General features: G+C 43.3%; 1 protein-coding gene across 2 annotated transcripts in view; it reads right to left on the bottom strand.

Annotated features, from left to right (window-relative positions):
- SIL1 (SIL1 nucleotide exchange factor) overlaps window positions 1-23,382 on the bottom strand; it is a 239,065-nt gene that overhangs the window by 84,429 nt on the left and 131,254 nt on the right. For both annotated transcript variants that reach the window (XM_011997233.1, XM_011997234.1), the window contains 2 exons: window positions 12,932-13,040; window positions 5,314-5,413 (listed from right to left, as the gene is read on the bottom strand). In XM_011997233.1, coding sequence (XP_011852623.1) covers window positions 5,314-5,413; window positions 12,932-13,040 — 209 coding nt within the window. The remainder of the gene's footprint in view (window positions 1-5,313; window positions 5,414-12,931; window positions 13,041-23,382) is intronic.

The raw sequence follows: 23,382 nt of genomic DNA, 5'->3' as shown, positions 1-23,382 counted from the left end.
TTCACTTAATGAATCTGTGAGTTTATGCCTTTCACCACATTTCGGAATTTGTTAGCCATTGTTTCTTGATTATTTTCTAGCCCCATATTCTTTCTACTGTCCATCTGGAATTCCAATGACACAAATGTTAGATCTTTTGTTACAGTCCCACAGGTCCCTAAAGCTCTTTTATTTTTTTTCTCCTATCTTCTCTCTGTTGTTCAGACTGTGTAATTTTTATTTATCTGTCTTTAAGTTTACTGATTCTTTTCTCTGTCATCTCTGTTCTGCTACTGAGCCTATCTAGTGACTTTTACAATTTTAGTTATTATATTGTTCAGTTCTATAATTCCATTTGGTTCTTTTTCTTATCTTCTGTTTCCTTACTGAGACTTTGTTTCAAGGGTGCTCATAACTGCTTGCTGAAGCAATTTTATAATAGTTATTTTAAAATTCGTGTTAGATAATTTCAACTTCTGAGTCATTTCAGTATTAGCATCTGTCTCAGTCTGCTCGGGCTGCTATAACAAAATATCATATACTGGGTAGCTTAAACAACATACATTTATTTCTCACAATTCTGGATGCTGGGGAAGTCCGAGATCAAGGTATGAGTCAATGTGGTTCCTGGTGAGGGTCCCCTTTCTGGCTTACAGATAATCACCTTTTAGCTGTATCTTCACATGGTAGAGAGAGAGAGTGCTGGTCTCTCTTATTCTTCTAAGGACACCAATCCCTCTTAAACCCAACCCTCATGACCTCACCTAAATCTAATTACCTTCCAAAGGTCCTACCTCCAAACATTACATTGCAGCATTAGGGCTTCAACTTATGAATCTGGGGGAGACACAAACATTCAATCCGTAACAGCATCTGTTGATTGTCTAATTCAAGTTGTGATTTTCCTGGTTCTTGGTATGAAAAGCAATTTTTAATTATATCCTAGACATTTGGGGTATTAAGTTATGAAATTCCAGATCCCACTTAATCTTTTTCAATAGGTAGACATCCTATTTAGGTTTAGTATACTGGTTCAGGCTTACTTGTGTGGGTTGTGGCATCAATGACAATTTAGTTTTCAGAGCATTGTAGTGCTACTCTGGTCTGCTTCCTTTGTGTGCTACCCAGAGGCCAATCTAAAAACCTGGGCAGCATTCCACACTATAGTTCAGTTCTTAAACTTTTTGTAGTATTAATTCTCGTCAGTTTCTTGTATGGGTCACTGAATGGGTGTGTCTGGGACTTCATATGTAAAATCCCTTTCTCTAGCTCCCCTCTCTCCCAAATCCTACCCTTACTCTCTAGTTGGGAAGGGAAACAGCTTCACCTGCCACCACTGGATGCTGGCCATTGGGAGTGGAAGTCTAGGTTCCTCCCTGGGCCTCTACTGACACCACTTTGGTGGGACAATCGAGCACTGCTTCACTGCTGCTGGCCCGAGGGTAGAAGTTCATACTTCTCACCTATTCCACTGGCTCTGCCCCAGAGAGGGAAACAGAATGCTGCCTCACACTGTCTCACTGCCTCCAAGTTGGGGGTGGAAGTACAGACTTTTCATTCACCCCAGCGGACACCGTGTCATCAGGGAGAAGTAAAAAACCATGTTGGTGCTGCTAGGCAGAGGACAGATATTCAAGAGTTCCCTGCTTAGCCTCTGCTGACACCACGTCAGCAGGATAAGCAGCCTGCTACTGTCAGATGGGGGATGGAAAATCAGGATCCACGCTTGGTCTCTGTTGGTAATACACCAGGAGGGGAAGCAGAGAGTATCCACTGGGCAGAGGGTGAAAAGTCAAGCTCTGCTCAACTCCCACTGACACCATCTTGATGGAGGAAGCAGAACACTGCCTTCTACCACTGTTTTACTGTCAGGAACAGATACGAGTTCAGGCTCTCCACTTGGCCCCGGGCAATCCTGGTGGAGGAATCAGAGTACAGTTTGCTACTACCACCAAATAGGAGGCAGAAGTCCAGACTCCCCACCTCAGTGTCCACTGCACTGGCACTAAGTGGGGTGGGGAGATTTTCATGATCTTTGACAGGAGTAGGACAGGTATTGTAAATAAGGTTTCTGTTCTGTTAGGATGCCCTTTGCTCAATTCTTTGTCTAGAAATAGCAGGCTTTTCTTATAACTTTTTTAAATCAGCGCCAGTTGACATTTTCAGGATGTGGGATTTGCCAACACTCAGTCTAAAATATATAGAGGACAAAAAGAAAATCCAAGGAACTCACTGCCATGTCATTTCCCAAGCTCCAAGGTCCCTAGCCAGTCTGCTGCCTTCTGACTGTGTTTCAGAGTCTTCCTACATTTGCTTTTAGTATTATGTCCAGGGTTTTTAGTTACCCTTAGCTGGGGGAATAGGGAGAAATGAGTCTATTACATCTTGCCAAGAATCAAAAGCTTAAGAAGGCCATATCTTAAAATATAATAATTTGTAGAATACAGGTGAACAATAGCAGACATAATAAAACATAAAAGCATTAAGCAATTTGTATGGAAATAGAGGGATAAGTAGACGAGATTCAACCATAACAACCCAAATCTGCTGGGAGAGACAGCTTTTCCAAGAACCAAGGAACTCCGGGAAAGACTGATTCACTTAAACCTACTAAGCTACCAGTGGATACACTGTAATTGATGTTCTCCTCCCCAAAAATATCCAATTCCCAAAAACCCACTCATTTAGTTAGGAGGATATGGCCGAATATCTGACAGTATTGTCTATATAAATCACAAAAGCACCATCCTGTACTTGTAAGACACCACATAGGCTAGGTTTAAAGATTAATAAACAAAAATAGGATGCTATCTGTAGCCAAGAGCTTGATATATGTAAGAAACTCCCCAACCAATTTCAAATCCATTTATTTGCCAATCCCGGCGCCAGCTCGAAGAGCACATTGGCAGTGAACTGAGTCAGTCCAGATAGGCTCCAAATGAAAGCAGAAGGACGCCAGGACTTAGCACCTCAATGATGGTGCTAACAACCTAAGTTCCACATAAGTAAGGAAAGAGTATGATAGCCAGACCTCAGAGGTGAGCAGCTGGTGCAAATGAGTGGGAGCTGGGGTCTTGCATTTGGGTGCTGATATTGGGATCCCCTTGAAGGGGAGAGGAGTCTTTTTTCTTTTTTCTTTTCTTTCTTTTTTTTTTTTTTTTTGAGACAGAGTTTCTCTCTTGTCACCCAAGCTGGAGTGCAATGGCACAATCTGGGTTCACTGCAACCTCCACTTCCCGATTGCAAGTGATTCTCCCACCTCAGCCTCTGGAGTATCTGGGATTAGGATGCATGCCACCACGCCGGGCTAATTTTTGCATTTTCAGTAGATACAGGGTTTCACCATGTTGGCCAGGCTGGTCTCAAACTCCTGACCTCAGATGATCCACCCGCCTTGCCCTCCCAAAGTGCTGCACCCGGCTGAGAGGAGTATGTTTAATTACAAAAATCAGCAACTAAAACTTTTAAGTAATCTTTAAATACTTAATTTAAAAATTAATTTTAATTTAAAATTTAAATTAATTTTATTTTAAAAATTAAAAGTAATTTTTAAATACTTTTATAAATATTCATACTTTTCTACACTAATTGAATTACTGGGGTGGGGAGAAATGCCATCACCTGAGAAAAGAAAATCCAAACACACTCCCAGGGAAAGCAAAGAGAAGAGAACAAGGTTAAGTGGGTCCTCCATCCGCAGAGAAGACGCTGAATAGGAGGTTTTTAATGTTCCCATTGGTCCCACATGGAGCCGACAGTGAGTGGGAAGGAGCCAAAACCCTGGCCAGGCCCTGTTCTAGGCACCCAGGCACTCCTCTCCTGGCCTCACCTGTACCAGGCAGAAGATGTGCTTCTCCTCAGCCCCTCGGCTAATACATCTGTGGTAGGACGCAATTGCAAGCATTGCCTTTCTTCACCCACTGCTGCTGCCACTAAGCCATGTACCCTCCCACACCACATACACTCTCCATGTAGGAGAAGTGATTTTGGTAAGAAGAGTAAAGACGTGGAGACTGGGCCTGCATTTCACACACTTAAACAGGTAAACACCAGCTTCCTATCCCCCAAAAGGTTCATTTTCCCAGAAATATTTAGTTCTAAAGGATCAAAACAACCTATGGCTTCTTCCAGTAATACACAAGCTGTCAAAAGCCTAATGCTGTCTCTCTAAGATATTACCTGGATTCAGGGGAAGGAGTGAAGAGGTAAATAAAGGCAAACAAGTGCCAACCACGGTGGTTCATGCCTGTAATCCTAGCACTTTGGGAGGCCAAGGTGGGCAGATCATTTGAGGTCAGGAGTTCGAGACCAACCTGGCCAACATGGTGAAACCCCCATCTCTACTAAAAACATAAAAATTAGCTCAGTGTAGTGGCAGGCACCTGTAATCCCAGCTACTCAGGAGGCTGAGGCAGGAGAATCACTTGAACCCAGGAGGTAGACCTTGCAGTGAGCCAAGATCGTACCACCGCACAAACAACAAGGCCAACTGGGTCACGCAGCGAAACTCCGTCTCAAAAAAAAAAAAAAAAGGCAAATGGGGACTGTAAGGAGAAGAGGGAGGGAGAACGAGAACTTAGGTCTCTAAGGCAGCCATCAGAGAAGGTTCTTTCAAAAACTGACAGGACTCAAACAGAAATACAGAGAAAGGACTCCAAGAGCTCATGATCCATCTAAGAGTGAGATTTCTTCCTGGTATAGACCTGTACCTGTGAGCCCTCCCACGCATTAGGGGCATGGCCAGGGGCTGTAATTCTTCACCTTTTCCTCCTCTCATTCCCTTAGCTTGTAGAGAAATTCAGAGCTGAAGGAAACCTCAGTCATCCTCTTGTTCCAGCCCTATGTTTTAAATTTAAGGAACCTGAGGCCTAGAAGAAACACATTTGCTACATGTTCAAAGGACAAGGACAAGGATTCGGGCTTCTTGCTTCCCGGGCCAGCTCCTCTTTCTTTTGGAACAAGCCTGTGTCTAATTCAAGTGTAAGTGAGGCAGAGATCTGGGCCGTAAAGTCTACTCACTCCACTCATGCCTGTGATAATGGAGAGAATGGCCACCCCTGCTCGGTGCCTCAATTTCTCCAAGCATAGGGAGCTGTTTGAAGACAAGGGATGACAAACAGAATTCTAACCTAAACCATGACAGAAATGCTCCCAGCACTTCTTTTTAATAGTTTAAAAGGGTTACTTATTTGTCATTAATGGTTCTTTAAATTATTTTACAATATTGTTATCCCACGTTTATTGCAAGAGTTCCCATAAAAATGAGTCCATTCTCTGCAAAAACAACAAGGCCATGCTGCAGGCTTATACTCACAAGAAAAAATCATCACACACCTTGTCTTCCTTTGAACTCTCCATCTCTGCCCCCTCCTTGAATTTTGCCAGTGCGCTCTTGAGGTCCTGAGATGTGTAGGTGTTGGTGTTGATATCCAGCCTGTCCAAAGAAAACTGAGAGTAAAGAGGGAGGCATGGCTAGGCTTGGTGGCTCGCACTTGTAATCCCAGTACTCTGGGTGGCCAAGATGGAAGGATAGCAAGATCCCATCTCTACAAAAACTTTAAACATATTAGCTGGGATGTGATGGTACATGCCTGTGGTCCCAGCTACACGGGAAGCAGGAGGATCACTTGAGCCCAGGGGTTCAAGGCTGTGGTAAACTATGATTGTGTCACCGTACTCCCACAGCTGGGCAACAGAGTCAGACCCTGTCTCTAAAAATAAGAGGGGAGCATCATATTTCCCAAGAAAGAAAATGTCCCTGGGTAAATGGCACCCTAAGGTAAGCAAAGCCAGGCCAGCTCTAACTCTGAGTGTAGTATCATACCTTTGCCTTCAGTCAGCCAGAAGTCTAACAGAGTGACCTTACCTTGAACTAGAAGAGGAAAGACACAGCTGAAAATGGGATCATTCCATGAGAGAGGAAGAAATGGCATGGGGCAGACACAAGCCAACCATGAACAGAGGCTCTCAGCCAGCTTCTCAAGGCAGAAATAAGCCTGGAATACCTGTGCAATGCTCCTCCCTCAGCATGCTGCCAGGGCAGGACCTCTCAGAGGGAAGTGGACTCAGACACAGGGAGTAACGTGCACCTTTATTTATTAATATATTTTTCCATGAAAGGGGACAACAGGGCCCTGAGTCCCACAGTGTGTGCCTGATCTGATTAGACAAAGCAGCCTGTCTTTACAAAAACAAGTTGGATAGATTCACACCATAAGACCAACCTCTGAGCACAGAGGAGAGGCAGGAGGTATGTCTCAACCTGACCAAGGAATGGATTTGAGATACTAAGGAGCAGAATCAAGGTCAGCCCCTTCCACGGCCAGCCTCCAAGGGGAGGAGGGAAAGGAATCAACGTGGCTATAATCTCAGGAACCTGCCAAAGACCAGAATGGTCTCCTCGCAAAATTCCCTGGAGCTGATCCAAGCCACAGCTACGTGTCTTAACCAGAGAGAAGACATCCATCATGTGGGAGCAAGGTTTTACCACTAGCATTCATTTTAGTTCAATGAACAGAAGTAAGCACAAGAATGATGTGGACGAAGGGAAGAGTGGAGTGTGGACTGTGCTTAACAAGACGTCTGCCTGGCGTTGGGTTCAGGATTCCTATATCCTGGAATGGCCACAAGATTTCAGAGGTGAGGAGGAAGGGGCTACTGGTCTGCTCTACTCCAGGCAGGAAGAGCACATCAGTCTCATAGTCTGAGATTCCAGCAGGCCTCAGCTCTCATGTACTAAGGGCTTTCATTCTTCCTAGAGACATTTTAGGGCTCTGAGAAAAACACTCATCTTCTCTAAACCTCAGTCCTCCTAAACTAATTAATAATAGCTAGTAACTCATTTATTGAGCATTTAGCCATGTGTTAGGCAGTGTGTTAATCCCTTTAAAGTAATATTTCATTCAAATAGTTGCCACAATCCTACAACATAGGGAGAGAATCCTGAATCCTTCTCCCTACAGAGCATCATCCACTGCCAGTGCATGAGGATACTACTGCTCCGCCCCACATACCCAAGGGAGCTACATATTCAGGAACCATAGCTTGAACACATTATCTCCTCCCTCCTGTAAGGCTCGGTCAGGACTAATCCCATTATGCCTTGTATCTCTGTTTACGTCATCAGTCTCACTCTCCTAAGCCATCTCTCATCACCCACTCTCAGTCCCAACTACACACACACAAGCACGCACATGTGCACTCAAGTTCACGCACACACACGAAACACTCATCTGGTAGTCTCACTTCATTCTTCACTATGTAAAACAGACCAAAACTTCATTTTCCCATGATCAGTTCTACAAGCTAACCTGCACCTAAGTCTATGTTTTCTACTTTCCTTCCTATTATAATGGATGAGTGTCCCTGATCCTATTAAACTTAGTTCCAGATCGCACTTGCCTTTACAAAAGCTTTAACTCCCATAATTATACCTCTTCCTCATGTCTGCATCATCAATTTCTCCCTTCAGCTGGATTATTCCCATCAGCACACCAACTCTCCTTTCACCCCACAGTCTCTTCTGGTTATCCTGCCATTTCCCTGCTCTCATTCAGAGTAACACTTTATGAACACATTGTTTTCACTCACTATCCCCACCTTTTTTACTCCTATTCATACTGCCATTTACTGTAATCTGGATTCTGTCCTCACAACTCCACTTACACTGCTAATCAAAATTACCAATAACTGATGACCAATCTGATGGACCCTTCTTCACTCACTTTGTGTTCCTCAATCACTAAGGTGCATTTGCACAGTTCACCCTCCCTTCTTAAAAAACTCTCAGTCAGGTGTGGTGGCTCATGCCTGTAATCCCAGCACTTTGGGAGGCCGAGGAGGGAGGATTGCTTGAGCCCAGGAGTTCAAGACCAGTCAGGGCAACATAGTAAGACTCTGTCTCTACAAAAAACTTGAAAATTAGCCAGGTATGGTCGTGTGTGCCTGTGGCCCCAGCTACTCAGAAGCCTGAGGTGGGAGGATTGCTTGAGCCCAGGTTGTAGTGATCCGGGATTACGCCACTGCACTCCAGCCTGGGCGACAAAGCAAAACCCTGTCGGGAAAAAAAAAAAAAAAAAAAAAAAAAACCACTCTCCTTGCCTGGCTTGTTACCTCACTCTCATGGCTCTTTCACTTCCTCACTCCTTCTCCAACTCCTGCTGGTTCCTCCTCTCCTACCTGAGCCACATAGCCCAGAATGCCTTGGAGTTCAGCCCTGCCAATCTTCTCCACCTCAACGTCCTCCCCTAGTTACCTGAAAAACCTATCTGCCAGTGATCTCAACATTAACATCTCCAGCCTGACCTCTCCCCAAGCACCAGAGTCTTGCACAACTACCTGATAGATCTGTATCTCAAATGTTTAACAAGTACTTCAAACTTATTGAATCTAAAACATGACTCTTGATTCTTCTCCTTATAAGTCTGTCCCTCTCCCAACTTTTCTATTTCAATAAACAGTACCAACAACCACCCAGTTGCTCAAACTCCAAAATGAGGCTTTATCCTCAATCACCGTGCCCCTCCCTGCATCTTCCTTCAACCTCTACGTTGAAATCATAAGCAAGTCCTCTTGAGTCTACCTCCAAATTAAATCTCCAAATTCATTCAGTCTCTGTTATGATACCCTAGACTCTGTCTCTACAAAAAACTTGAAAATTGGCCAGGCATGGTGGTGTGTGCCTGTGGCCTCAACTACTCAGAAGCCTGAGGTGGGAGGATTGCTTGAGCCCATTATGTCTTACCTGATCTACTGAAATGACATCCTAATTCTGTCTTCTTTTGTCCACCTTCAATCTCATCTCCAGACACATAGCAACTAAATCACCCTCCTACCTAAAATCTTCCAATGGCAGCTGGGCATGGTGGCTCACACCGGTAATCCTGGCACTTTGGGAGGCTGAGGTGGGCAGATCACGAGGTCAGAAGTTCAAGACCAGCCTGGCCAACATGGTGAAACCTCGTCTCTACTAAAAATACAAAAATTAGCCCGGTGTGGTGGCGGGCACCTGTAATACCAGCTACTTGGGAGGCTGAGGCAGCAGAATTGCTTGAACCCGGGAGGCGGAGGTTGCAGTGAGCTGAAATGGTGCCACTGCACTCCAGCCTGGGTAGCAGAGCAAGACACCATCTTAGGGGGGGGGAAAATCTTCCAATGGTTTTCCATTACAATTAAAGGTGAATGAACCTTTAATACAACACGTTCCTCAAAAGCTACATATTCTGGCCCCCACATACCTCTCCAATCTCATCTCCTATCGGTTTCCTTCCTTCTCTCTTCTCCTCTAGTCACCCTGATTGTTTTCTTGCTTCTCCTACTTGACAAAGCCTTTTCCTTGATAAAGCCTGGGATTTCCTGTTGTTTCATCTGTCTGAAATGTCCTAACTCCTAAACCTATAAACCTAACCCTTTGCATAAAGAGTTAATTATTCTTTTTGTCCATATCATCCTTGTTCTTGCCTCTGTTCCCTGAACTGAAATAAGTGCTAGTGATAAAACCTTGCTCCCCAATGGATGTCTTCTCTCTAGTCAAGATGCATGGCTGTGACTTGGATCAGCTCCAGGGATCTCAGTGAGGTTACCAATCTAGTCTTTGACAGGTTCCTGATATCAGCCACATTGGTTCCTTTCCTTCCTCCCTTTGGGGCCAGTTAATTAATCCATGATTAATTCCCAGTACTTACATGTTTTAGAACAGGGTCAGCAAACTATCAGTAATGACCAGATAATATCTTACTTATGTGCTTATGTACCTGGTTTTCTGTCTGCCAGCCTTGTGGAGGCTGTTTTGTTTACTGCTGTATCCCAATGCCTGGCACATGGGCACTCAATACGTTTTTGTGAAATAAATCAATGGAGGAAGTAAATGGCCCTGTCCTTAGCCCAACCTCTTAACCACTATACCATACTGGACCTTGGTAAATGTTCAACCCAAGATGGCACAACTTGAATGTGGTTTTACCCTCAGTCCTCCAAACCCAGGATGAAGAGTCAAAGAAGCTGGTTACTCTAGGGCAAAAAGAGAGATGTACTATGGAGATGTTGACAGGGATATGGACTAAAACCAGTAGAGATGGCAAAGCCTAAAGCACAAATAGCAAGTGAAAACCTGTTGCTAAGAGCCAACTGTGTGCAGTGAAATAAGGCAGTACTAAAGGAACTCTCTGAGACAAGCCAGAGTCAGGGTCTTCTGTCCCAGACTGTAGAGCCAGCAAGCATTGCAGCTCTAGGTAGCAATGTGGCCAGCCACACAACATAGTAGAGAGACTGCCATGAATTTTGGATTAATGGACTGTCCCCATCTCAGCCTCCTGAGTAGCTGGGACTACAGGCATAATGCACACCACACACTCACATACCCACACACCCAGCTAATTTTTGTTTTTGGTGGTTTTGTTTGTTTGTTTGTTTTGAGACAGGGTCTGACTCTGCCACCCAGGCTGGAGTGCAGTGGTACGATCTTGACTCACTGCAACCTCTGCCTCACAGGCTCAAGTGATCCTCCCAACTCAGCCCCACGAGTAGCTGGGACTACAGGTGTGTGCCACCACCTCCGGCTAATTTTTATATGTTTTGCAGAGACACACACCCTGTTACCCAGGCTGGTCTTCAAATCCTAGGCTCCAATGATCCACAGCCTCCCAAACTGTTGGTATTACAGGTACAAACCACTGCGCCCAGCCCCTAACTCAATATTCATAAACTAAGAAAAGAATAGATTATTTTCTTCAGAAAATAAGACTTGGATTATATGTGAGAAAAGACTTCCTAAAAGTACTTTGAGACACTGAAATATGTGTGTATTGTGGACGAAAGAAGTTTGGCAGGGGTCATGATAATGACAGCTGATTATTTCTTACATGGTTGTGAGAAAGGAGTAATTGTCTGACCTGGGTCACTCCAAGTATAGGCCTATCTGGAGGGATGAGGGAAGATGAAAGATCCTTCCCAATTTGGCGTGACTGTAAGGAGAACAAATGCCTCTATCTCAATATGAAGTAGAATTTTCCAACAGTGAAAACTGTCTAAATCTGAACAGGCTGTTTTGTGGGGTGAGTGCCACCTGACAAAAGTACATATGAACCAGCTGAGTGACTTTCTGACAGGCATGTCAAGGAAAAGACTAAGGTAAGAAGTGGGTCTCTAGGACCTCCTTCTAATTACATCTAACTGCAAAATACTGGGTTTTTGTTTTCGTTTTTTTGAGACAGAGTCTTGCTCCGTCACCCAGGCTGGAGTGCTGTGGTGCGATCTTGGCTTATTGCAACTTTCGCCTCCCAGGTTCAAGTGATTCTTCTGCCTCAGCCTTCTGAGTAGCTGGGATTGCAGGCACCTGCCACCACACCCAGCTAATCTTTGTATTTTTAGTAGAGACAGGGTTTCACCATGTTGGCCAGGCTGGTCTTGAACTCCCGACCTCAGGTGATCTACCCGCCTTGGCCTCCCAAAGTGCTGGGATTACAGGTGTGAGCCACCACGTCCCACCTGCAAAATACAGTTTAAATTATAAAATCCAGGCTGGGCACAGTGGTCCACATCTGTTATCCAAGCACTTTGGGAGGCCAGGGCAGGAGGATCACTTGAGTCCAGGAGTTTAAGACCAGCCTGAGCAATAAAGTGAGACCCTGTCTCTACAAAAAATTTTTTAAAAAAATAGCCGGGCATAGTGGCACACACCTGCAGCCCCAGCCTACTCAGGAGGTTGGGGCAATGAAATTGCTTGAGCCCCGGAGTTCGAGGTTACAGTGAACTATGATCACACCACTTTACTCCAGCCTGGGCAACAGAGCAAGACCCTATCTCTAAAAAAAAAAATCATCATCATCATCATCATCACCATCATCATTCAAGGACTGAGTAACACTAACCACACTCAATCCGTAACTAATAATTCCCAATTCTTACATGTTTTAGCACAGGGTCAGCAAACTGTAATGACCAGATACTATTTTAGGCTCTGTGATCCATATGGTGTCTGTCCCAATTAATCAACTCTGTCATTGGAGCAAGAAAGCAGCCACAGACAATATGTAAACAAATGAGCATGGCTGTGTCCCATTAAAACTTTATTTATGGACACTGAAATCTGAATTTCATACATTTTCATGAGTCATGAAATATTACCTTTTGATTTTTTTCCAACCTTTAAGAAATGTAAAAACCAATTTCATTTGCAGACTGAACCAAAGGAGGGAGCAGTCCCAGTAAGGCCCACAGGCCATAATTTGCTGGTCCCTGTGTTAGAAATTTCATGGCTGGTATTTCTACTGAGCTTTCAAAATGCACAATTCCAGCAACCCCTGCAACTCCATGCCTCAACCTCCCTCCCCTTCGTTCAGGAAATATCAAGCAAAAGAAAGGATGCTAATTTAAGGCAACAAAAAGAAAAATAGCAACACTGCATTCCCTAAAATTGGATAATCTAACCCGGTTATTGAGGAATAAGGCAACCTCTAGCCAGTGGAGAATGGCAGTAGCTTCTACTTTTATACTACAAGAAAGCCTGTTTTAATACTGACTAATGAGAGGAAAAGTTAGTCTGAATTAAAGACTTTAAAATGCAATTTTATTGTTCACCAAGGAAGTATTACTGCAAAGCAGAAGGCCTAACAGGCCTGTTTTAATGAATAGATGACTCATCTGTAATCAGCGCATTAATTGTTGGGATTCAAATGGGTGCTCTTAAAGTACTGGGAAAAATAGCTTCATTTTTAAAGCAGGTTAAGCATTCCCCCTACAGCCTTTTTTAAAGTATCAATTTGCTTTGCAAACTATCTCTTTCCAAAGACTGTAGAAGTAAACCTTCATAAAACCCTGACAGATTTATCACAAATTCTATGCTATTAAATTTCAAATTTAAAAAAGCCACATGAATTTGGGCAACATTTTAAGTATTACAATACAAAATCAATGTCATCACTTAGCCTCCCAGTCCCTAAGGTTGACACTGTACCTTTTGCCTTTCAAATTATTTCGGAACTTGTCCTCAGATTGGAGTTTTGCCTCTCTTTCCCCAGTCTGAAGATTCAGCCGTACGTGGGATCCTGCAGGAACAGCCTGCCCTAAAAGCCAAGAAGAGAAAACGCTCATGAGGTACAAGGTCCTTGGAAAGTCGCCGGGATGGCCAACAAGCAACAGGACTTACTAGTTCATGAAGACACAACTCAGCTGTGTTCAGTTACCTCCTCAATCCACCCATCTCTCTCCTGTGAACACACACACCAGTCGCACATATTCACTTAGCTAATCTACAAAGGAAATCTGTAAGTGAATTGGGTAAGATGGGCAAGAAGATTCATACTTGAATCTAGAGACCAACGTCCCCCAATTAGAACCTGCATATTTAAACTATTCTATGTTTTCTTGAGCTAATAAAAGCTTTGTGTTATGTGCAGCAGGTAAGTGGTAGACACCTACTCATTCCTCAGGACATCCTACATTACTGTCTCTTCCATGACACTCTTCCTGCCCCTCCCCTGACAGTCAGTCCCACAGAACCCCAGACAGCCTGCCATCCCAGCAAGCTTACACCTCACCACCTGCATCTGTTTAATTAGGCTCCTTCGATGAGGCTCTCTCCTTCCTAAGCAAAGGGACTGTTTTTCCTCCTTTTTGATTTCCCAGCCCTTAGGCCAGGGCTTGGCACATAAAATGTGTGGCACTTAATGTTATGAAAAGGAAGAAGGAAGAGACTGGAAGGCAAGAGGACAGAGCAAGCCAAGGAGGCAGGGAGTGGAGCCAAGAGAAACTGAAAACCTACACCCACCTATCTATGGAGTTGATCCATAGCTAGGAAAAACAAGTGTTGTGAATCGATGGGCTATTCCTATGCACTGCACAAAACTACTCAAGTATAGTTAAAAAGCAACTGTGCAGCAGCACATACTACAAATGGAATGCTACACCCATTCATTCATTCATGAAACTGCTGTAGGGATGGAGAATTTCAGGGAAAAGGCTTTTCAGGAGATGGAAGATTTGAAGCAAAGATGGTGCTTCTGACACCTGGACTTTGACTCTGCTTTCTCCTGCCAGAGGATAGCACTGCCTTGCTGGTGTTAAGTTTGATTTAAGAAACCAAATCAATGACTTGCAGAAAAAATTCCTCCCAAGGAAGCACACAGCACAAGTTCTCTCAAATAATCAGGTAAACTCAAGAATAGAAGGAAAATGATATAGGCAAGTAGTCAACAGTTTTCTCAATTCTGGGAGGCCCAGAGAAAACTCTGAGTTCCACCAGTCACTCTATTCCCAATCAAGAAGACAGGGATATTGCACACCATGCTGTTTCTGTTCCTGCCACCCCACTTCAGTAGGGAGTTTCTGTTTTACTTTAAAAAAATGGGAAACTACATACAGTATATAGAAGTATGTGCATAATGATTTCCCTCTAACCCCAACCATTATTTTCAAGGATAAAAAACATGTTCAGGCCAGGCATGGTGGCTCACACTTTGGGAGGCCAAAGCAGGTGGATCACCTGAGGTCAGGAGTTCAAGACCAGCCTTGGCAAATGGTGAAACCCCAGCTCTACTAAAAATACAAAAATTAGCCAAATGTGGTGGCAGGAACCTGTAATCTTAGCTACTTGGGAGGCTGAGGCAGGAGAACTGCTTGAACCTGAATGGCGGAGGTTGCAATGAGCCAAGATCACGCCATTGCACTCCAGCCTGGGCAACAGTGTGAGACTCTGTCTCAAAAAAAAATGTTCAGAGTGCAGTGGAAAAATCCTTCTCTGGGGTGGCCCTCCTGATAAAGTTAGGAGTCAAATGAAGCAAAAAGTGAGTCCCAGACTAGGCATAAAGGGAATACCATAGCAAGGAAGCCCCACGCGCAAATGCACTGAGACAGAACCCAATAGGCCACAGAAGCTGAGGAGAGACTAGGCCACAGAACTAACTGGAAGGACTGTGGGGGTTGCTGGCTTGGTACCATCAGGGAGCCTGGGTTCATCTTCCTAGGATAGGAAAATATTCATCAAACAGCTGCAGAAGATGGTTCTGGGAGGAGATGAGGCTGAATACTGGCAAGAATAACAAAACTGGCAACTTCTATCCTATTCCTATGATCATAGGGCAAGAGGTAATTTCTTTAGTACTAATCTAATCTCTGAATGTTTGAAGGGGAAAAGCTGCCTCACCTGGAGAGATCCCAAACTGACAAGACAATAGTCCCTTCCTGGATGTATGCTAAACACATCATCCCTGCCATCCCCCTTTACTCTACCACATTGATACCCAATCTACCTCCCAAACTGGTTGATTTTTCCTGCTATGTGTGTCTTGAATGCATACTCTTCTTTCCATCTTCCCCCACTGCTTTTGTCTGAACCATCGCCATCTCTCATCTAGACCCTATCATAGCTTTCTAACTGGCCTCCCTGATTCACCTCCCAATCAAACTGTTCTTTACAGTGACTGATTTTTCTTTTCCAAAATACCAAACCTATGTCATTCTCCTGCTTCAAACCGTTTCATGGCCTCCTACTGTTCTGAAAATAAAGATGAAAATCCTCACCCTGGTCAATGAGGCCCTGCAGTATCTAGCCCTGGCCTGCCTCTCCAGCCTTGTCCACTCCTCATTCCTATGCTCTAGGCACATTGGTCTTTTTCCATCTTTCTGAAAGAACCATGCTACCTCCTATCAGGGGGCCATTCCATGTGCTGTTCCCTTTGCCCAGAATCCTCTTCCCACACTCAGCCTCCATCTCCTCATCCTTCCAATCCCAGCTAAAGTCACTTCTTCTGAAAGGCATCCTCTATTTTCTCACACTAGATTTACCTGCCTCCAAAAGATTTCACAGCACCATGAATCCTTTATAGCACTTATCACCATCAGTAATTACACATTAGTTTTTTTATTTATCTGGTGAATATAAATGCTCACCATTTTATCCTCAGGGTCTATCACATGACCTAGCATATAATAAACTCTCAATAATCCTTTGTTGGTCAGGTGAGGAGGCCCTTGCCTATAGTCCCAGCATTTTGGGGGGCTGAGGTGAGGGGATCACCTGAGCCCAGGAGTTAGAGACCGGCCTGGGCAACACAATGAGATCCCATCTCTAGAAAAAAATTTAAAATTAGCTGAGTATGGTGGCTCACACCTGTAATTCCAGCACTTTGGGAGGCCAAGGCAGGTGGATCACTTGAGGCCAGGGGTTGGGCAACATAGTGAGACCTCATCTGTACAAAAAAAATAAAATAAAAAAATTAGCCAGGCACGATGGCATACTCCTATAGTCCTAGCCACTTGGAGTCTGAGGTGGGAAGATCGCCTGAGCTCAGGAGTTCAAGGCAGCAATGGGCTATGATCACGCCACTGCACTCTAGCCTGGGCAACAGAATGAGAACTTGTCTCTAAATTAAAAAAATAATAATCATTTGTTGAGTGAAAATGTTTAAACGAAAGAGGGAATTCCTAGCTGACCTAGAGTTATATGGAAAGGCCAAGAAGCATTTTTACTAGGGCAGGTAGAGTTATAATAGTAATTAGTCATGTTAATAGTTATATTTAGTAATAACGGTACTAATACTAGTAATATAATAAAAATAGTATTTTAAATTTTCAAACTTCTGATCAAAGTTAGAAGTGGAAAAGAAAAAAGCATGTGAGTTTATAAGCTTCAGACATAATAGGTTATAATGTGCTAAGCTCGCCGAAAAAGAGGCTAGGATCTTATGTGAATCAAGTTATTTTGAGGAAAATCTCAAAATTACTCCCTTCACATAAGCCACCACAGGGGGCAAGAGCAACCACAATAGCATTAACTCAAAATACAGGTTGTGCTCATTTATAATATACTAAACACGTCATGGCAGCAGCAGTGGCAAAAGCAACAGGAAATGCAGTATTTCAAATACTTCTCCACTGGGGAAATGTCCAAGTTAGAAAGATAGTATAATCTGACCTGCATCCTTCAAGAGCCCCTGCAACAGAAGAAAATGTACCAGAACACAAGGGAAGGGCAAATCAGAGCAAGAAGAAAACAAGATACATACAGGTAATGAGTTAGGGGGATGGAGAGCAAGGGGGCAGGCAGAAAATAATATCTGGATACAGGAAGGCAAACAGGTCTGCAAAGCCTACAGTGTCTGTTTTCCCACCTCTGGCTCCTTCAGAGCTGATCCCAAGGCTCGGTATCCTAGCCTAGAAAACCCTGTCCGTATCAAGCAAAAAGCCCTGTCCATATTGAGTAAGGCCACCTCACGCTTGAATTTTGACTCCCACTGGGACTGTCACTGACTTCAGTCACAGGTCAGGACCCAGATAACAACTCTTGTTTTCTTGGTTGGAGGGTAATCTATGGTAGACTGCAACATTGTCACCTGTTTTCTTCCTCCCTGCTTGTCACACTCTCTGCCATGTGACTTTACAGTTCCTCCCATTGCAGAGTGTACCTTCCCACACCTTGACTTTGGATTTTGCTTATCATACGCGTTGGCCAGTGGGATGCTGACAAATGGGCCACAAACAGATGTTTGAAATGTGCTTGCATGGTTGTATTGTATTCCGCAATCATCATGAGAAGAACATCACTGCTAGCCTTCTGGTCTAAGAAGGATGAGACACCCATGGAGAAGAACCAAGTCAGGGCTTCATGTGCACATGGTTTATTAAGGGATGCTCTCCAGTTGACAGGAAATGAGGAGGCAGGGAGGACTTTGTACCCCCACCTACGCCCTCCTGGCAGTCAGAGGCCACAAGCTACCAGAGCAGGTGGAGGCAGAAGCTCTGGGCAAAGAAGCTTTGACTCCTCAGAGGGTCCAGGAACAGGTGGCAAGAGGGAGTCTTGAACCCCCACAGTAGTTGGGGAAGAAACACTCCCTATGGGAAAAGGAGATCCCAGGGAGTCTGGGCAGGGAACCAAAAGCATCTGCTTTAATGGCTTTCTTAGAGTGTGTCCTAGTCCATTAGGGATCCTATAACAAAGTAACTTAGACTGGGTAATTTATAAACAATACAAATTTATTGCTCACAGTTCTGGAGACTGGGAAGTCCAAGATCACACCAGCAGTTTCAGTGTCTGGTGAGAGCCTGTTCCTCATAGAAGGTGCCTTCTAAGTGTTTTCACATGGTAGAAGGGGCCAGGAGGCATCCTCAAGCCTCTTCACTAATCCTATTCATGGGGTGTGGAACTCTGATGACCTCATCACCTCCTTTTTTTAAGGCCCCACCTTCTAATACCATCATATTGAGTATCAGGGGACAACCCAAATGTCCATCATTTGATAAATGAATAAACAAAAGTAGTATATCCATATATTATTCACCATTAAAAGGAGCCATAAATACTGATACATCCTACAACATTGATGAACCTTGAAAATGTTGTGCTAAGTGAAAGCCAGAGACAAAAAAGCATGTATCATATGATTACTTTTACATGAAATGTGCAGAACAGACAAATTCATAGAAACAGTAGATCAATGGCTGTCAGGGGCTGCAGGAAGGAAGGAATGAGGATTGACCACTGTTGGTCTGGAGTTAGACAGTGGCAGTAATTGCACAACACTGTGGATATACTACAAAAAAACCCATCAAATTACCAAAAAAAAAAAAATCATGGGGGAAATACTTTCAGATTATACAAATCCATCCCTTTACTCTAAAAACCATTGCATGCCATTAGGGGAATCCATCTGCAACAATTACCACTGTGGTAATCATCTAATGGCAATTTGCTACTTCCCTCCTTCTTTACACATTTATTAATTGGGATTTATTTCACTGCAAGAAAAAATTGTAATGCCTCTATTTATATTAGTATGAACTCATGGATATTTTATTCTATGGGTCCAACACTATTATTACTTATCTTGTTGCTCAAATTGTTTCAACCTTAGCAATCAGAAGTGCCCTTAGATTGGCTCTTATATTCCTTTGAAAAATCCTTCCTCCCCACAATCATTTTTCTTTTTAAAAGTATTTGCTTACTTTCTGATTCCATAATATGTTCCAGGTTCATCTTGTATTTCCCTTTCCCCAGTCCTGGAATCAGCCACTTCTCAACAGCCCTGGTTTTTTGTTTTCTCTTTCTTTCTTTTTTTTTTTTTTAATTGGAGAACAGTGTTTAGAAGCCAAGATCTGGATGCTAGGTGTGTTCATTACTACTAGGGTGTTGGTATCTCTAAGCCCTCTCAGTAGGCGGAGCTAGAAATATGTGTGTGTGTGTAACAAAATACCTTAGACTGGGTAATTATAAACAATACAAATTATATACACACACACATATACATACATACATTTGTGTATATATATATGGCGATAAGGTTTGGCTGTGTCTCCACCCAAATCTCATCTTGAATTGTAGCTCCCCTAATTCCCACATGTCGTGGGAGCCACCTGGTAGGAGGTAATTAAATCATGGGGGTGGGTCTTTCCTGTGCTGTTCTTGTGATGGTGAATAAAGCCTCATGAGATCTGATGGTTTTATAAAGGGCAGTTCCCCTGCACACACTCTCTTGCCTGCTGCCACGTAAAGACATGACTTTGCTACTCATTCACCTTCCACCATGATTGTAAGGCCTCACTGGCCATGTGGAACTGTGAGTCCATTAAACCTCTTTCCTTTATAAATTACCCAGTCTCAGGTATGTCTTTATTAGCAGCATGGGAACTAATATATATAGTTTAGAATATTATATTACATATATTCTAACCACATATACAAATATGGTTTAGAATAACATTCAGGGCCTCCATATAATCATCAGTCATTAATGTTTAAGGGACATTGAGTTCACTTTCTCTAATAATCTGTGCCAAAAGTAACAAAAGAGGACATTAACAGATGTACGCATATATATACATACAGACATCTATATACATGCACATACCTATATTTCTTGTGATTTACTGTTGTGTGTATATCTCCACACATCTGTATTTCTATGTCTATTTATCTGTATTTTTTTTTTAACTACAAGTTTATACTGATACTTCAGATTCCAGTCTAATACATGGGCTCATTAGTCTTCTCACTTTACTTATTTATAATTTCTTTAACACTGAGAAACCTGCTCTTATTACCTACAATATATTTTTGTTCTAGTATACAAATAAACTAGTTTCAAAACTGTTAACCCATATCCCTGTGAGAAATACATTTACCCAACTAGATTACAGCATGTACATACAGTTCTGATTTTAGCTTTACAGTACCTGGTCAAAATACTGCTTCACAAAGTCACTTGGGTTAGTTCTTCTCTGTCCACTTCATTAAGGTTATGTTATTAATTAGTAATGCTCAGTTCATTTGTTAGTATTTGTATTCCATTTTATGGCTCCTGCCCCTCCATATCCTGGTTGGCTTAACTATTTATTTGGTTAGCCTATGAAGAGTATGTGAACTATTACTGTGGTTCTAAGAGTCAGAGCTATACAAAAAGAACAGTGTTCTGTTCTCTTACATACTTTTTTTTTTGGATAGTTACTGTTTTTTAAAGCCACCAGGCTTTGAGGTGTTTTGTTTATTGTGGCATTCATTCCAATGGTCCTGAAACAAGAAATTAAAAGTGCCCAATGTAAATAAGCTTTTTCTGAAATTATATACTTTCTTTTTTGTGTTAAAATGTCCTTTTAAAAAAATGAGATAATGATGGTAGATAGTGTGTTGTTTCCATGTTAAGGCCCTTAACTCAGCAAAATAAAAAGTTGGCCTTAGTCCTCCAAATTTTTTTTTAAGTTTTTCTGGTCCATAAAACACCACAGCCTAGAAACCACCTCTCCATTCTACCAATCTTCCCTAGGACATTTGAGAATTATTCCAATTGTACACTTTAAATAGGTGGATTGGATAGTATATAAATTATATCTCAACAAAGTGGTTGGAGAAATGTATTCCTCCACCATCTCTTTGTAAATCCTTGAACAGCAATTAGTCTAACAGACACAGTTCAATGTGACAGTAAATATTTCTAGGGGCCAGGAAAGAGAACTAAGGCTCAGGGCCTAGACACAGACCCAGGAGTGCAGTTCTCGGAATGTCAGGAAGAGGAAAATTAGCCTATGAAGTCTAAGGCCATGAAGCACCAGGACAAGAGGAACCCTGGCAGAAGGATGGGCAGGAAATAGTGACCAGGAGGTAGGAGCCATGTCAAATGCCCACAGGAGGTAGGAGGCAAGAGAGTGAGGAGGTTCATCTGCAAGAAAACAAGAATGGTGAGGGCTGTGAAAAATGCCCCTTCTAAAAGTATTCCAGTTTAAATACAGAAAAAGCAAACAAAACATACGGCCAGTTTATAACTGCTGAAATGACAGTTTTACCTATTAACAAATTATACCTGGCTCTGTCTTTGCTCCAACTCATCCCAGTGCCCAGTGCTTAGCAACTTGTCCCTCCCAGACTCCCAGTGACAGGGCCTCCTCAGGTGGTGCCCACAGTGAGGCTGCTGTGGAGCCTAGCTGCCCTGCTTCAACCAGGACAGGCCAACTGGAATGAATGCATGGTGCTCTTGGGGCTGCCTTGGCATTAAGAGCTTTGGTAGTTATGGGACTTCAGGAGGGGTGAAAAGGACGGGATGTCCTCCATAGGCTCCTGCCTGGAAACTCCCCGCTCCAGGGACTTCCAGTCATACGTGGACACAATGGCAGAAAGCCAGAGGCTGCCCCGGCTGGCCGTGCCACAAGGCCTGGGACTCTGCTCCTCACTTGGCTATCTTTGTTGGCTGGGTGAATCTAGCCAAATTCCTTTATCTTTCTGAATCTTCATGCCCTTATGTGTCAACTGAAAAGAATTTATCATGTCTGTTTTCCCTAATGTGCTACACTGTTGTGAAGAACAAATGAAAAAAGAACTGTGTCAGTGCTCAGAAGAAATAAAAAGTACGCCAGAAAAAGCAGTCCCCAAAACAGTCCAAAAAGGTAAATGTCAACCCGGATGAAGCAAAGACAGCCTATTTGTCAAGTCCTATAGGTAGGTGTGAAGAGTAAAAACTCCCGGTTATGCTGAGTTTCTGAAGGGCAGGAACCAATTATTTGTGCCCACAGCTTAAGCTCAGCTCCAGGCACACAGTAGGCCTCCAGAAATGTCAGCTTGAATGCCAGCTCCCTCTTTCCCAGACCAAAAGGAATACAAAAATACAGAACAGGAAGCAATGCCACTCACCTCACTGGGGCCTCCAAGCTCCTAACTAGGGCTGGTCAGAGCTGAGACTTTACAGGCCCAGTTGCCATGACTACCAAAACCCTCTCCTCCTGCTGCTTTATTCAAAACACCCAAACAAGTCCTGGCAAGATCCCTGCCTTATACAAATGAGCATCTATCCTGTCTCCAGGACTCGAACGGAACCAGTAACAAATAACACGCACAAACCTCTCTAGGGTGCTGATCCCTGAAACAACACTTAAAGTTACTGTGTTTTTAAGGGAACCAAAAATGGAGACCTTTTTTTTTAAATAGCAAAATACATAATGAGCCATTCTGGATCATAATTATATTTATGTATTTTTTAGAAGGACTAAACAAAGACAAACTGAGAAAAATAGGAATATTCTCCAAACCTATTTTTACTCTGAATCATAGAGAATCTAAAATCTGGGCCAGGCCTTAGAAGAGTTCTCCAGCATGGCTTCCAGGCAAGGGCAGAAATCCCCAAGCTGCATGAAAGCCGCTCAGCACAAAAGACTCCAGTTTCCCCCAGGGAAAAGCTACCCTGACAGCTCCCACCATACCCCTCTACCACTACCCCACTACCTTCCAAAGTCTCATCCACAGCACCCTAACCCACATCTCCTTTCCAGTCCTCAAGGAGGACAAACTACAGCCGGTCACCAACCATTCTACACAGAATACACAAGAGTAATGCTTTCCACAGATGAGGACTATCAATGCTACTTAGATTTCTAGTGAGAGAGGTACCTTGAACCATCATCGGGACAAAGCTCACAGTAACCACATCTAGGACATGGTGAGCCTCTTTCCATAACTGGCTAGTCCACAAGCATCTCCTGAGGACTGGGCAAGAGTCTGCTCTTTTCCAGGCATTCCTTCTGCCACAGCTTACCGTGTACCCACAAAGGGCCACTGCTGTGTTGGGCACTGGGAAGTATACTACCGTGAACAAGACCAATGCCTGCCATTGAGAAGTATGAAGTAAATGGGGAGAGAAGTAGCAGCACTTAGATTTCCAAGTCCAGAGAACAGCTTTCAAGCAAGCAATGAGGAACTCCATATGAAGCACCTGGAGCTCAGCATATAAAACAGGCAGACAAGAAGCAGGGAGGCCACCTGGCAGGCTGTTATAATTGTCCTAATCAGACATAATAAAGCCTGAACCAGAGGACTGGGTAGGAAATGAAGATTGAGACAGCAGTAAAGGATAGTATTTTCATCAGAAAAACTAGGCATCTTGTTGTGGCCCTGCCAGCCCTCCTACTGAGAAAAGCATCACACTTTTAAGC

Source organism: Mandrillus leucophaeus, unplaced genomic scaffold, assembly GCF_000951045.1.
Source record: "Mandrillus leucophaeus isolate KB7577 unplaced genomic scaffold, Mleu.le_1.0 Scaffold534, whole genome shotgun sequence".
NCBI classification, from domain to species: Eukaryota; Metazoa; Chordata; class Mammalia; order Primates; family Cercopithecidae; genus Mandrillus; species Mandrillus leucophaeus.
Note: the sequence above shows the minus strand (reverse complement) of the source record. Positions and strands in the feature narration are given on the sequence as shown.